This window comes from Bombina bombina, chromosome 5 (genome assembly GCF_027579735.1).
Source record: "Bombina bombina isolate aBomBom1 chromosome 5, aBomBom1.pri, whole genome shotgun sequence".
NCBI classification, from domain to species: Eukaryota; Metazoa; Chordata; class Amphibia; order Anura; family Bombinatoridae; genus Bombina; species Bombina bombina.
The window spans coordinates 123,189,851-123,201,608 of NC_069503.1; the positions used below are offsets into that span (position 1 = coordinate 123,189,851).

Here is an 11,758-nt window from a genome sequence, read left to right on the forward strand (position 1 = left end):
TAACTATTTAATAACTATACTAACTATTTAATAACTACCTAGCTAAAATAAATACAAAAGTACCTGTAAAATAAAATCTAACCTAAGTTACACTAACACCTAACACTACACTATAATTAAATAAATTAACTAAATGAAATACAATTACCTAAATTAAATTAGCTAAAGTACAAAAAACCCCACTAAATTACAGAAAATAATAAACAAATTACAGAAATTTAAACTAATTACACCTAATCTAATAGCCCTATTAAAATAAAAAAAGCCCCCCTCAAAATAAAAAAAACCCTAGCCTAAACTACCAATAGCCCTTAAAAGGGCCTTTTGCGGGGCATTGCCCCAAAGTAATCAGCTCTTTTACCTGTAAAAAATAAATAAAATACAAACAACCCCACACAACCAACCCCCCAAATAAAATACTAGCTAAAAAAAAACTAAGCTCCCCATTGCCCTGAAAAGGGCATTTGGATGGGCATTGCCCTTAAAAGGGCAGTTAGCTCTTTTGCCGCCCAAACCCTAATCTAAAAAATAAAACCCACCCAATACACCCTTAAAAAAAACCTAACACTAACCCCCTGAAGATCGACTTACCAGTAGACGTCTTCATCCAAGCCGTGCAAAGTGGTCCTCCAGACGGGCAGAAGTCTTCATCCAGACGGCATCTTCTATCTTCATCCTTCCGGCGCGGAGCCGGGTCCATCTTCAAGACATCCGACGCGGAGCATCCTCTTCATCAGACGATTAAAATAGAATGAAGGTACCTTTAAGTGACGTCATCCAAGATGGTGTCCCTTATATTCCGATTGGTTGATAGAATTCTATCAGCCAATCGGAATTAAGGTAGAAAAAATCCTATTGGCTGATGCAATCAGCCAATAGGATTAAAGTTCAATCCTATTGGCTGATTTAATCAGCCAATAGGATTGAGCTCGGATTCTATTGGCTGTTCCAATCAGGCTGTTCCAATCGGAATCTAAGGGACGCCATCTTGGATGACTTCACTTAAAGGTACCTTCATTCTGTTTTAGTCGTCTGATGAAGAGGATGCTCCGCGTCGGATGTCTTGAAGATGGACCCGCTCCGCGCCGGAATGATGAAGATAGAAGATGCCGTCTGGATGAAGACTTCTGCCCGTCTGGAGGACCACTTCGCCCGGCTTGGATGAAGACGTCTACCGGTAAGTCGATCTTTAGGGGGTAAGTGTAAGGTTTTTTTTAAGGGTGTATTAGGTGGGTTTTATTTTTTAGATTAGGGTTTGGGCGGCAAAAGAGCTAACTGCCCTTTCTTCTATAAGGTACGACGATATATAGCTCCTCCCTTAGCTCCACCCCCAGTCATTCTCTTTGCCTATTCTAAGTACTAGGAAGGGTAAAGTGAAAGAGGCGATAAAATATTAGTTTTTTTATTTCTTCAAGCAAGAGTTTTTTATTTTAAATGGTACCGGTGTGTACTATTTACTCTCAGGCAGCAGATGGATGAAGACTTCTGCCTGGAGGCTGATGATCTTGGCATTTGTCACTAAGATCCAGAGCAGTTCCTACAGAATGGCTGAGGAGTACAAGAAACTTCAGTGTGAGGAACCCTTTCATGCTATAAGCAGTGAGGTATGTTCAGTCATTTTATTCTGGAGAGACTGTAGTATTTCAGAATTGGCTGACAGTATCCCCATGAGGGAGAGGGTAAGCAGTAATCCTAAAAGATATAGAGGGGTATTACTAAGCTTGCATAAAGGGCTAATAAAAAATGGTTGACACTGAGTTTGAATGTGTGCTCTGGTGCGGTTCCTTTAGGCTGTAAAAACATTGAGTGAGATGGGCGGGGCCTATTTTCGTGCCTCAGTTGCGCAGTTGTAATTGCAGAGCAAGCAGCTAGCTCCAACTCCGGTGGGCCCTTGTGGAGGTTTTGGGCCAAATCGAAGCTTTAACTCCATTTTTCCAACCCCTGAGTGCATGGGGTGTTTTTGTCCGGATTTAGGCCTTATTAACGATCCGGTTTTGCACAGTAAAGGGTTAACTGTTCCTTTCTTTGTGGGGCAATCTCAGCTGCATTATTTGTATATCATATCAAAAAATTGAAAGGATTGGTGTATTTTAAAGCAGTTTTGCAGAACGTGTATGCTTTTTTTTCTCTTAAAGGCGCAGTACCGTTTTTTAAGATTATTTTTTTCACTAAATAAAGTGTTTTCAAGGTTTTTTGTGGTCATTACTAGCCTGTTCAACATGTCTGACATTGAGGAAAGCCAATGTTCAATGTGTTTAGAAGCCATTGTGGAACCCCCACTTAAAATGTGTCCCTCATTCACTGAAAGGGCAATAAATTGCAAAGAACATGTTTTAGCTAATAAAAGTATGTTGCAGGATTATTCTCAGTCGGAAGGGAATCGGGTTATGCCATCTAATTCTCCCCAAGTGTCACAACCATTAACGCCCGCACAAGCGACGCCAAGTACTTCTAGTGCGTCTAATTCTTTCACCCTGCAAGATATGGCCGCAGTTATGAATACTACCCTCACAGAGGTTTTATCTAAGCTGCCTGGGTTGCAGGGGAAGCGCAGTAGGTCTGGTGTGAGAGTAAATGCTGAGCCCTCTGACGCTTTATTAGCCATATCCGATGTACCCTCACAATGTTCTGAGTTGGGGGTGAGGGATTTGCTGTCTGAGGGAGAGATTTCTGATTCAGGAAAGATGTTCCCTCAGACAGACTCAGATATGACGCCTTTTAAATTTAAACTAGAACACCTCCGCTTATTACTAAGGGAGGTTTTAGCGACTCTGGATGATTGTGACCCTATTTTAGTTCCAGAGAAATTGTGTAAAATGGACAGATATCTAGAGGTTCCTGCCTACACTGATGTTTTTCCGGTCCCTAAGAGGATTTCGGACATTGTTACTAAGGAGAGGGATAGACCAGGTATTCCGTTCTCGCCCCCTCCTACTTTTAAGAAAATGTTTCCCATATCAGACACCATGCGGGACTCATGGCAGACGGTCCCTAAGGTGGAGGGAGCTATTTCTACCCTGGCTAAGCGTACAACTATACCTATTGAGGACAGTTGTGCTTTCAAAGATCCTATGGATAAAAAATTAGAGGGTCTCCTAAAGAAAATATTTATTCATCAGGGTTTTCTTCTGCAACCTATAGCGTGCATTGTTCCTGTAACTACTGCAGCTGCTTTTTGGTTCGAGGCTCTGGAGGAGGCTCTTCAGGTTGAGACCCCATTGGATGATATTCTGGATAGAATTAGGGCTCTCAAGCTAGCTAATTCTTTCATTACAGATGCCGCTTTTGAACTGGCTAAATTAGCGGCAAAAAATTCAGGTTTTGCCATTTTAGCCCGTAGAGCATTATGGCTTAAGTCCTGGTCTGCTGATGTGTCATCAAAAACTAAGCTTTTAGCCATCCCTTTCAAAGGTAAGACCCTATTCGGGCCTGAACTGAAAGAGATCATTTCAGACATCACTGGAGGAAAAGGCCATGCCCTTCCTCGGGATAAGACAAATAAGAAGAGGACCAAACAAAATAATTTTCATTCCTTTCGAAACTTCAAAGGTGGTCCCTCTACCTCTTCCCCTGCTGCAAAACAAGAGGGGAATTTTGCTCAATCCAAGCCGGTCTGGAGACCTAACCAGACTAGGAACAAAGGTAAACAGGCCAAGAAGCCTGCTGCTGCCACCAAGACAGCATGAAGGGGTAGCCCCTGATCCGGGACCGGATCTAGTAGGGGGCAGACTTTCTCTCTTTGCTCAGGCTTGGGCAAGAGACGTTCAGGACTCCTGGGCGTTAGAAATCGTAACCCAGGGGTATCTTCTAGATTTCAAAGATTCTCCTCCAACGGGGAGATTCCATCTTTCTCAATTGTCTGTAAACCAGACAAAAAGAGAGGCGTTCTTACCATGGGAGTGATCTGCCCAGTTCCGAAAACAGAACAGGGACAGGTGTTTTACTCCAATCTGTTTGTGGTTCCCAAGAAAGAGGGAACCTTCAGACCAATTTTAGATCTCAAGATCCTAAACAAATTCCTCAGAGTCCCATCCTTCAAGATGGAGACCATTCGGACTATTTTACCAATGATCCAGGAAGGTCAATATATGACCACCGTGGACTTAAAGGATGCGTATCTACACATCCCTATCCACAAAGATCATCACCAGTTCCTCAGGTTCGCCTTCCTGGACAAGCATTACCAGTTTGTGGCTCTTCCCTTTGGGTTGGCCACAGCTCCCAGAATTTTCACAAAAGTGCTAGGGTCCCTTTTGGCGGTTCTAAGGCCGCGGGGCATAGCAGTGGCGCCTTATCTGGACGATATCTTAATTCAGGCGTCAACTTACCAACTAGCCAAATCTCACACGGACATCGTGTTGGCTTTTCTAAGATCTCACGGGTGGAAGGTGAACGTAAAAAAGAGTTCACTTATCCCTCTCACAAGAGTCCATTCCTGGGAACTCTGATAGATTCGGTGGACATGAAAATTTTTCTGACAGAGGTCAGGAAATCAAAGATTTTATCCACCTGACTAGATCTTCATTCCATTCCTCGGCCGTCAGTGGCTCAGTGTATGGAGGTAATCGGACTAATGGTAGCGGCAATGGACATAGTTCCGTTTGCTCGCTTGCATCTCAGACCACTGCAACTATGCATGCTCAGACAGTGGAATGGGGATTATGCAGATTTATCTCCTCAGATAAATCTGGATCAAGAGACCAGAGACTCTCTTCTTTGGTGGTTGTCACAGGATCATCTGTCCCAGGGAATGTGTTTCCGCAGGCCAGCATGGGTCATAGTGACGACGGACGCCAGCCTATTGGGCTGGGGTGCAGTCTGGAATTCCCTGAAAGCACAGGGTGTGTGGACTCAGGAGGAGGCTCTGCTACCGATCAATATTCTAGAACTGAGAGCGATATTCAACGTGCTTCAGGCGTGGCCTCAGCTGGCTTCGGCCAGATTCATAAGATTCCAGTCGGACAATATCACGAATGTAGCATATATCAATCATCAGGGGGGAACAAAGAGTTCTCTAGCGATGATAGGTTACCAAAATAATTTGATGGGCAGAGACTCACTCTTGCCATCTATCAGCAATCTATATCCCAGGAGTGGAGAACTGGGAAGCGGATTTTCTAAGTCGTCAGACTTTTCATCCGGGGGGGGAGTGGGAACTCCATCCGGAGGTGTTTGCACAATTGATTCATCAATGGGGCACACCGGAATTGGATCTGATGGCGTCTCGTCAGAACGCCAAACTTCCTTGTTACGGGTCCAGATCAAGGGATCCTCAAGCAGTACTGATAGATGCTCTAGCAGTACCCTGGTTGTTCAACCTGGCTTATGTGTTTCCACCATTTCCTCTCCTTCCTCGTTTAATTGCCAGAATCAAACAGGAGAGAGCTTCAGTGATTTTGATAGCACCTGCATGGCCACGCAGGACTTGGTATGCAGACCTGGTGGAGATGTCATCTCTTCCACCATGGACTCTGCCACTGAGACAGGACCTTCTGATTCAAGGTCCGTTCCAGCATCCAAATCTAGTTTCTCTGCGGCTGACTGCCTGGAGATTGAACGCTTGATTTTATCTGATTCTCTGAGTCGGTCATAGATACCTTGATTCAGGCTCGAAAGCCTGTCACTAGGAAAATTTATCAGAAGATATGGCGTAAATATCTTTATTGGTGCGAATCCAAAGGCTACTCATGGAGTAAGATCAGGATTCCTAGGATTTTGTCCTTTCTCCAAGAAGGATTGGAGAAGGGGCTATCAGCTAGTTCCTTAAAGGGACAGATATCTGCTTTGTCAATTTTACTACACAAGCGTCTGGCAGATGTTCTAGACGTTCAGTCGTTCTGTCAGGCTTTAGTTAGAATCAAGCCTGTGTTTAAACCTGTTGCTCTGCCATGGAGTTTGAATTTAGTTCTTAGTTCTTCAAGGGGTTCTGTTTGAACCTATGCATTCCATAGATATTAAGCTTCTATCTTGGAAAGTTCTGTTTTTAGTTGCTATCTCTTCGGCTCGAAGAGTTTCTGAACTATCTGCAATGCGACTTACCTTATCTTGTTTTCCATGCTAAGGTGGTTTTGCGTACCAAACCTGGATTCCTTCCTAAGGTTGTTACTAATAAGAATATTAATCAGGAGATTATTGTTCCTTCTCTGTGTCCTAATCCTTCCTCTAAGAAGGAGCGTCTGTTGCACAACTTGGTTCGTGCTTTGAAGTTTTACTGGCAAGCGACCAAAGATTTCCGTCAAACATCTTCTTTGTTTGTTGTCTATTCTGGAAAACGTAGAGGTCAAAAAGCTACGGCTACCTCTTTTTTTTTTTTTTTTTTTGGCTGAAAAGCATCATCCGTTTGGCATACGAGACTGCTGGACAGCAGCCTCCTGAAAGAATTACAGCTCACTCTACTAGAGCGGTGGCTTCCACATGGGCTTTTAAAAATTATGCTTCTGTTGAACAGATTTGTAAGGCTGCGACTTGGTCTTCGCTTCATACCTTTTCCAAATTTTACAAATGTGATACTTTTGCTTCTTCAAAAGCTATTTTTGGGAGAAAAGTTCTTCAAGCAGTGGTGCCTTCTGTTTAGCCACCTGTCTTGTCCCTCCTGTTCATCCGTGTCCTGTAGCTTTGGTATTGTATCCCACAAGTAAAGGATGAATCCGTGGACTCTTCGTACCTTTATAGAAGAAAAGTAAATTTATGCTTACCTGATAAATTAATTTCTTCTATGGTACGATGAGTCCATGGCCCGCCCTGTCATTTTAAGACAGATTATATTTTTTTATTTTAAACTTCAGTCACCTCTGCACCTTTTAGTTTCTCCTTTTTCTTCCTGTACCTTCGGTCGAATGACTGGGGGGTGGAGCTAAGGGAGGAGCTATATAGACAGCTCTGCTGTGGTGCTCTTTGCCACTTCCTGATAGCAGGAGGATAATATCCCACAAGTAAAGGTTGAATCCGTGGACTCGTCGTACCATAGAAGAAATTAATTTATCAGGTAAGCATACTTTTACAATTTACTTTTTAAGGGCAATGCCCATCCAAATGCCCTTAACATGGCAATGGGGAGCTTAGTTTTTTTTTAGCTAGTATTTTATTTGGGGGGTTGGTTGTGTGGGTGGTGGGTTTTACTGTTGGGGGGGTTGTTTGTATTTTTTTTTACAGTTAAAAGAGCTGATTACTTTGGCAATGCCCCGAAAAGGCCCTTTTAAGGGCTCTTGGTAGTTTAGTTTAGGCTAGAATTTTTTTTATTTTGGGGGGCCTTTTATTATTTTAATAGGGCTATTAGATTAGGTGTAATTAGTTTAAATTTCTGTAATTTGTTTATTATTTTCTGTAATTTAGTGTTTTGTTTTTTTGTACTTTAATTTAGGCAATTGTATTTAATTTATTTAATTATAGTGTAGTGTTAGGTGTTAGTGTAACTTAGGTTAGGTTTTATTTTACAGGTAAATTTGTATTTATTTTAGCTAGGTAGTTATTAAATAGTGAATAACTATTTATTAACTATTCTACCTAGTTAAAATAAATACAAACTTGCCTGTAAAATAAAAATAAATCCTAAGTTAGCTACAATGTAACTATTAGTTATATTGTAGCTATCTTAGGGTTTATTTTACAGGTAAGTATTTAGTTTTAAATAGGAATTTAGTTAATGATAGGAATATTTATTTAGATTTATTTAAATTATATTTAAGTTAGGGGGTGTTAGGTTTAGGGTTAGACTTAGGTTTAGGGGTTAATAACTTTAATATAGTGGCGGCGACGTTGGGGGCGGCAGATTAGGGGTTCATAAATGTAGGTAAGTGGCGGTGATGTTAGGGCCGGCAGATTAGGGGTTAATACTATTTAACTAATGTTTGCGAGGCGGGAGTGCAGCGGTTTAGGAGTTAATATGTTTATTATAGTGTCGGCGGCAGATTAGGAGTTAATAAGTGTAGGTAGGTGGCGGCGACATTAGTGACTGCAGATTAGGGGTTAATAAATATAATGTAGGTGTCGGCGATGTTGGGGCAGCAGATTAGGGGTTAATAGTTTTATTTTAGTATTTGCGATGCGGGAGGGCCTCGGTTTAGGGGTTAATAGGTAGTTTATGGGTGTTAGTGTACTTTTTAGCACTTTAGTTATGAGTTTTATGCTATGGCGTTGTACCATAAAACTCTTAACTACTGACTTTTAAATGTGTTAGGACTCTTGACTGGGTAGGGTGTACCGCTCACTTTTTGGCCTTCCAGGACAGACTCATAATACCAGCACTATGGAAGTCCCATAGAAAAAAGACTTTACAAGGTTTACGTAAGTCGTTTTGCTGTAAGGCCAAAGAAGTGTGCGGTGCCCCTAATCCTTCAAGACTCGTAATACCAGTGGGCGTAAAAAAGCAGCGTTAGGACCTCTTAACGCTGCTTTTTTACCCTAACGCACAACTCGTAATCTAGCCGTAAGTCAGGTAATGAAATGCTATTTTTTAATGGGGAATGAGGAAGCACAAAAAGCTATTTCAGATAGAAAATCTCTCTTTCCCTGTTTTACCGCTCACTGACAGATTAATAGATGCTTTTGTTTCCGGTCTGCGTAGTTTTTCTACACTGAAAATATGTGTTACTGATATTTTAATATCAGTGGAAATACAATTGGTAAAAGTAGTTATTTCTAATAACAAAATTATGGTAAACAACAATTAAATACACTCCAGCAGGTAAAAATGCACCCTTTGAACACATTAAAGGGGAGAACAAGATCTCATTAATAATGTCCAATTGTAATCAACAACTTCCCCTCAGTGATTAACCCTATCTGAACTTATCAAGATCCTTGTAACTCTAACCAGTGTAGTGGCTACAGGTGTCTCAGAGGACACAATTGAGACCGGACCTACATATGTAGGAGGCCCACCTGGCCGGGCAGTCAGTAGTGTTGTTGCTACGGGGGGGGGGGCTCAATTAAGTCTGTGCCCCATCTGCATCATGTCTGTTCCTCCTCTGTGTTCCAAACCTGCCAAAGAGGATCACAGTGTACAACAATTGTATGAATTTGCCTTTACAAATATGATGGCAGGGCTTCCAAAATGACAGACTTTTCTGTAGAACAACACTGTGGCAGACACCATATCTGTACAGGAAGGCTATGCATATTCTCAAAATTACCCCCCAAAAGTGTATATATTTCTAAAGAAGACAACCCAAGGTATTGATCTAGGCCCATTTTGAAATATTTGATGCCAGTATTTGGCCACCAAATACAATCATATTAAAAAATGCAAACTTTGTGTTTCTCTCTGAAATGATTAAGATACAACTACTGCAGTCATAAGACAAATGGTTGTAAAAGCTTCTCTGTGATCCCCTTTGTTCAGAAATAGCAGACATATATGGCTTTGCCGTTGTTTTTGGCAATTAGAATGCTGCTAATTGCAGCTGCGCACCACACTTCTGAAATTCCCAGCATGGCTTAATCAGGTAGCTTGTAAGGTTTATTTTAGCTTTAGTGTAGAGATTACCTCCCACCCCATGAACCCTACCTAATCTGTCCCAAACAGCTCTCTTGCCTCCCTCACCTCCCACTGGTCACCACTATCTTAAGTACTGGTAGACAGTTTGCCAGTATGCAGTTTAGGGATATTATTATGGTTTTTTTGTTGTTGTTTTTTTAAATTTGTATTTCGGTAGTGAATGGAATCCTCCTCTCCCACTTACCTCCCTGACTCCCCCCACCCCAAACAGCTCTCTAACCCTTCCCCATTTCACTGCTAGCCACCATCTTTGTTGCTAGCAGACTGACTGTCAGTAACAAATTAACTCTTTATTTTTTTATTTATTTGTCTGTAGTGTAGCGGCCTCCTTACTCTTCCCCCTTTAAGCTCCCCTTTTTCTGTAGCATGGGGTCCTCCACCCCAGTCCAGCCGAGTTTGCTCCATAGCATAGTGCCCCATCTCTCCCCAGCTGTAGTGTAGTGAACCTCGCCCCCTTCCTCCGTTAGGCTGAACCACACGCTGCTTCCACTTCAACAATGATTGTTACAGAGAGTGACACAGGCACGTTCAGACAGGTTTTGTTCTTGGGTTTTTTTGCTACTTGTAATGAAACATTTTATATTACAATCTAATGGTGTTTAATGTTCCTTTTTAGCTGTTTTTTTAGTAGAAATGTGATTAACAAAATCATGTGTATAAACATATAATTTTCACCTTTTTGTTTCTTGGTAGAAAACATCTTAAATGTTGTACAACCAAACCAGGGAACTGCAAAAACTAGACTGATTCCGCACAGCCCAATCATACTGAATACAAATGAACGTTACCAATCTTTGACTGTGTCTCCAGCTGTATTACACATTACTGTTGGAGGATACCCAGCGAACACAAATACTAATCATGACTTGCAACAAATACAAAGCCTTCACATCTTATCTCACCAAGCGGTGACCACAGTGGGTAGCCCTATTATCTTTGTTCAGTGTTCCAACAGTTTAACACAAAAGGAAAGTGTTCAGTCCTATCCAAAGGTTTGCAAAGCAGATAAATCATTTATTTGTACAGAATGTGGGAAAAGCTTTGCATATCACTCACATCTCCGAAATCACCAAATAATTCACACAGGGGAGAAGCCTTTTGCTTGTACGGAGTGTGGGAAATGTTTTGCCAAAAAAGGTGCTCTCAAAAGTCATAAAATAGTTCACACAGGGGAGAGACCATTCACTTGTCCAGAATGTGGAAACAAATTTGCACGTATGGGAACTCTCCTAAGACACCAAATGCTTCATAGAGGGGAGAAGCCTTTCAAATGTACAGAATGTGAAAAATGTTTTATAGAAAAGGGTCATCTTATACATCATGAGAGGAGCCACACAGGGGAGCAACCATTCACATGTACAGAATGCGGAAAAAGATTTAAGCACAAACCAAGTCTCCAAAAACACCTATTGGGTCATACAGGGGTGAAGCCTTTTGTATGTAATGAATGTGGAAGAAGTTTTACAGATAAATCAAGCTTGAAAAAACACAAAAAGATTCACACCTCAGATAAGCCATACAGATGTACTAAGTGTGGGAAAAATTTCATACAAAAGAGTTACCTCCGACGTCATGAAAGAATCCACACAGGGGAGAAACCATACACTTGTAAGGATTGTGGTAAATGTTTTGCATGGGGGTCCGTTCTCCAAAGCCACAAAACAATTCACACTGGGATAAAACCCTTGCCATGTACAGAATGTGGGAAAAGGTTTACACTCAAGTCAGTCCTTGTAAGCCACCAAAAGATTCACACAGGAATAAAGCCTTTCACATGTACAAATTGTGGGAAATCCTTCATAGACAAGAAGAGTTTAATTTCCCATGAAAGGATCCACACAGGTGAGAGACCATTCATTTGTACAGAATGTGGAAAATGTTTCACAGACATGAAAGGTCTCCGTACTCATAAAAGGGTCCACAAAACTGAAAGGCCATTTGCTTGTTCAGAATGTGGAAAACGTTTTAGAGAGAGGACAATTCTCCGAGATCACAAAAGGGTTCATACAGGAGAGAAACCATACACATGTACAGATTGTAGAAAAAGTTTTGCAAAGATGTCAAGTCTACTTGTACACCAAATGATCCATACAGGAGAGAAACCATTTATGTGTACAGAATGTGGGAAATGTTTTACTTATAAGAGGTGTCTCATATCTCATGAAAGGATCCACACAGGGGAGAAACCATTCCCTTGTACAGAATGTGGAAAATGTTTTGCAGAAAAATCAACGCTTCGGAATCACCAGAGGATTCATACAG

General features: G+C 41.5%; 1 protein-coding gene across 1 annotated transcript in view; it reads left to right on the forward strand.

The window, feature by feature from the left end:
• Positions 1–11,758, forward strand: part of LOC128660060 (oocyte zinc finger protein XlCOF6) — an 86,026-nt gene that overhangs the window by 73,264 nt on the left and 1,004 nt on the right. Inside the window, exon 6 of the mRNA XM_053713658.1 lies at positions 10,190–11,758. This exon is cut by the window's right edge and continues 1,004 nt beyond it. Coding sequence (XP_053569633.1) covers positions 10,190–11,758 — 1,569 coding nt within the window. The remainder of the gene's footprint in view (positions 1–10,189) is intronic.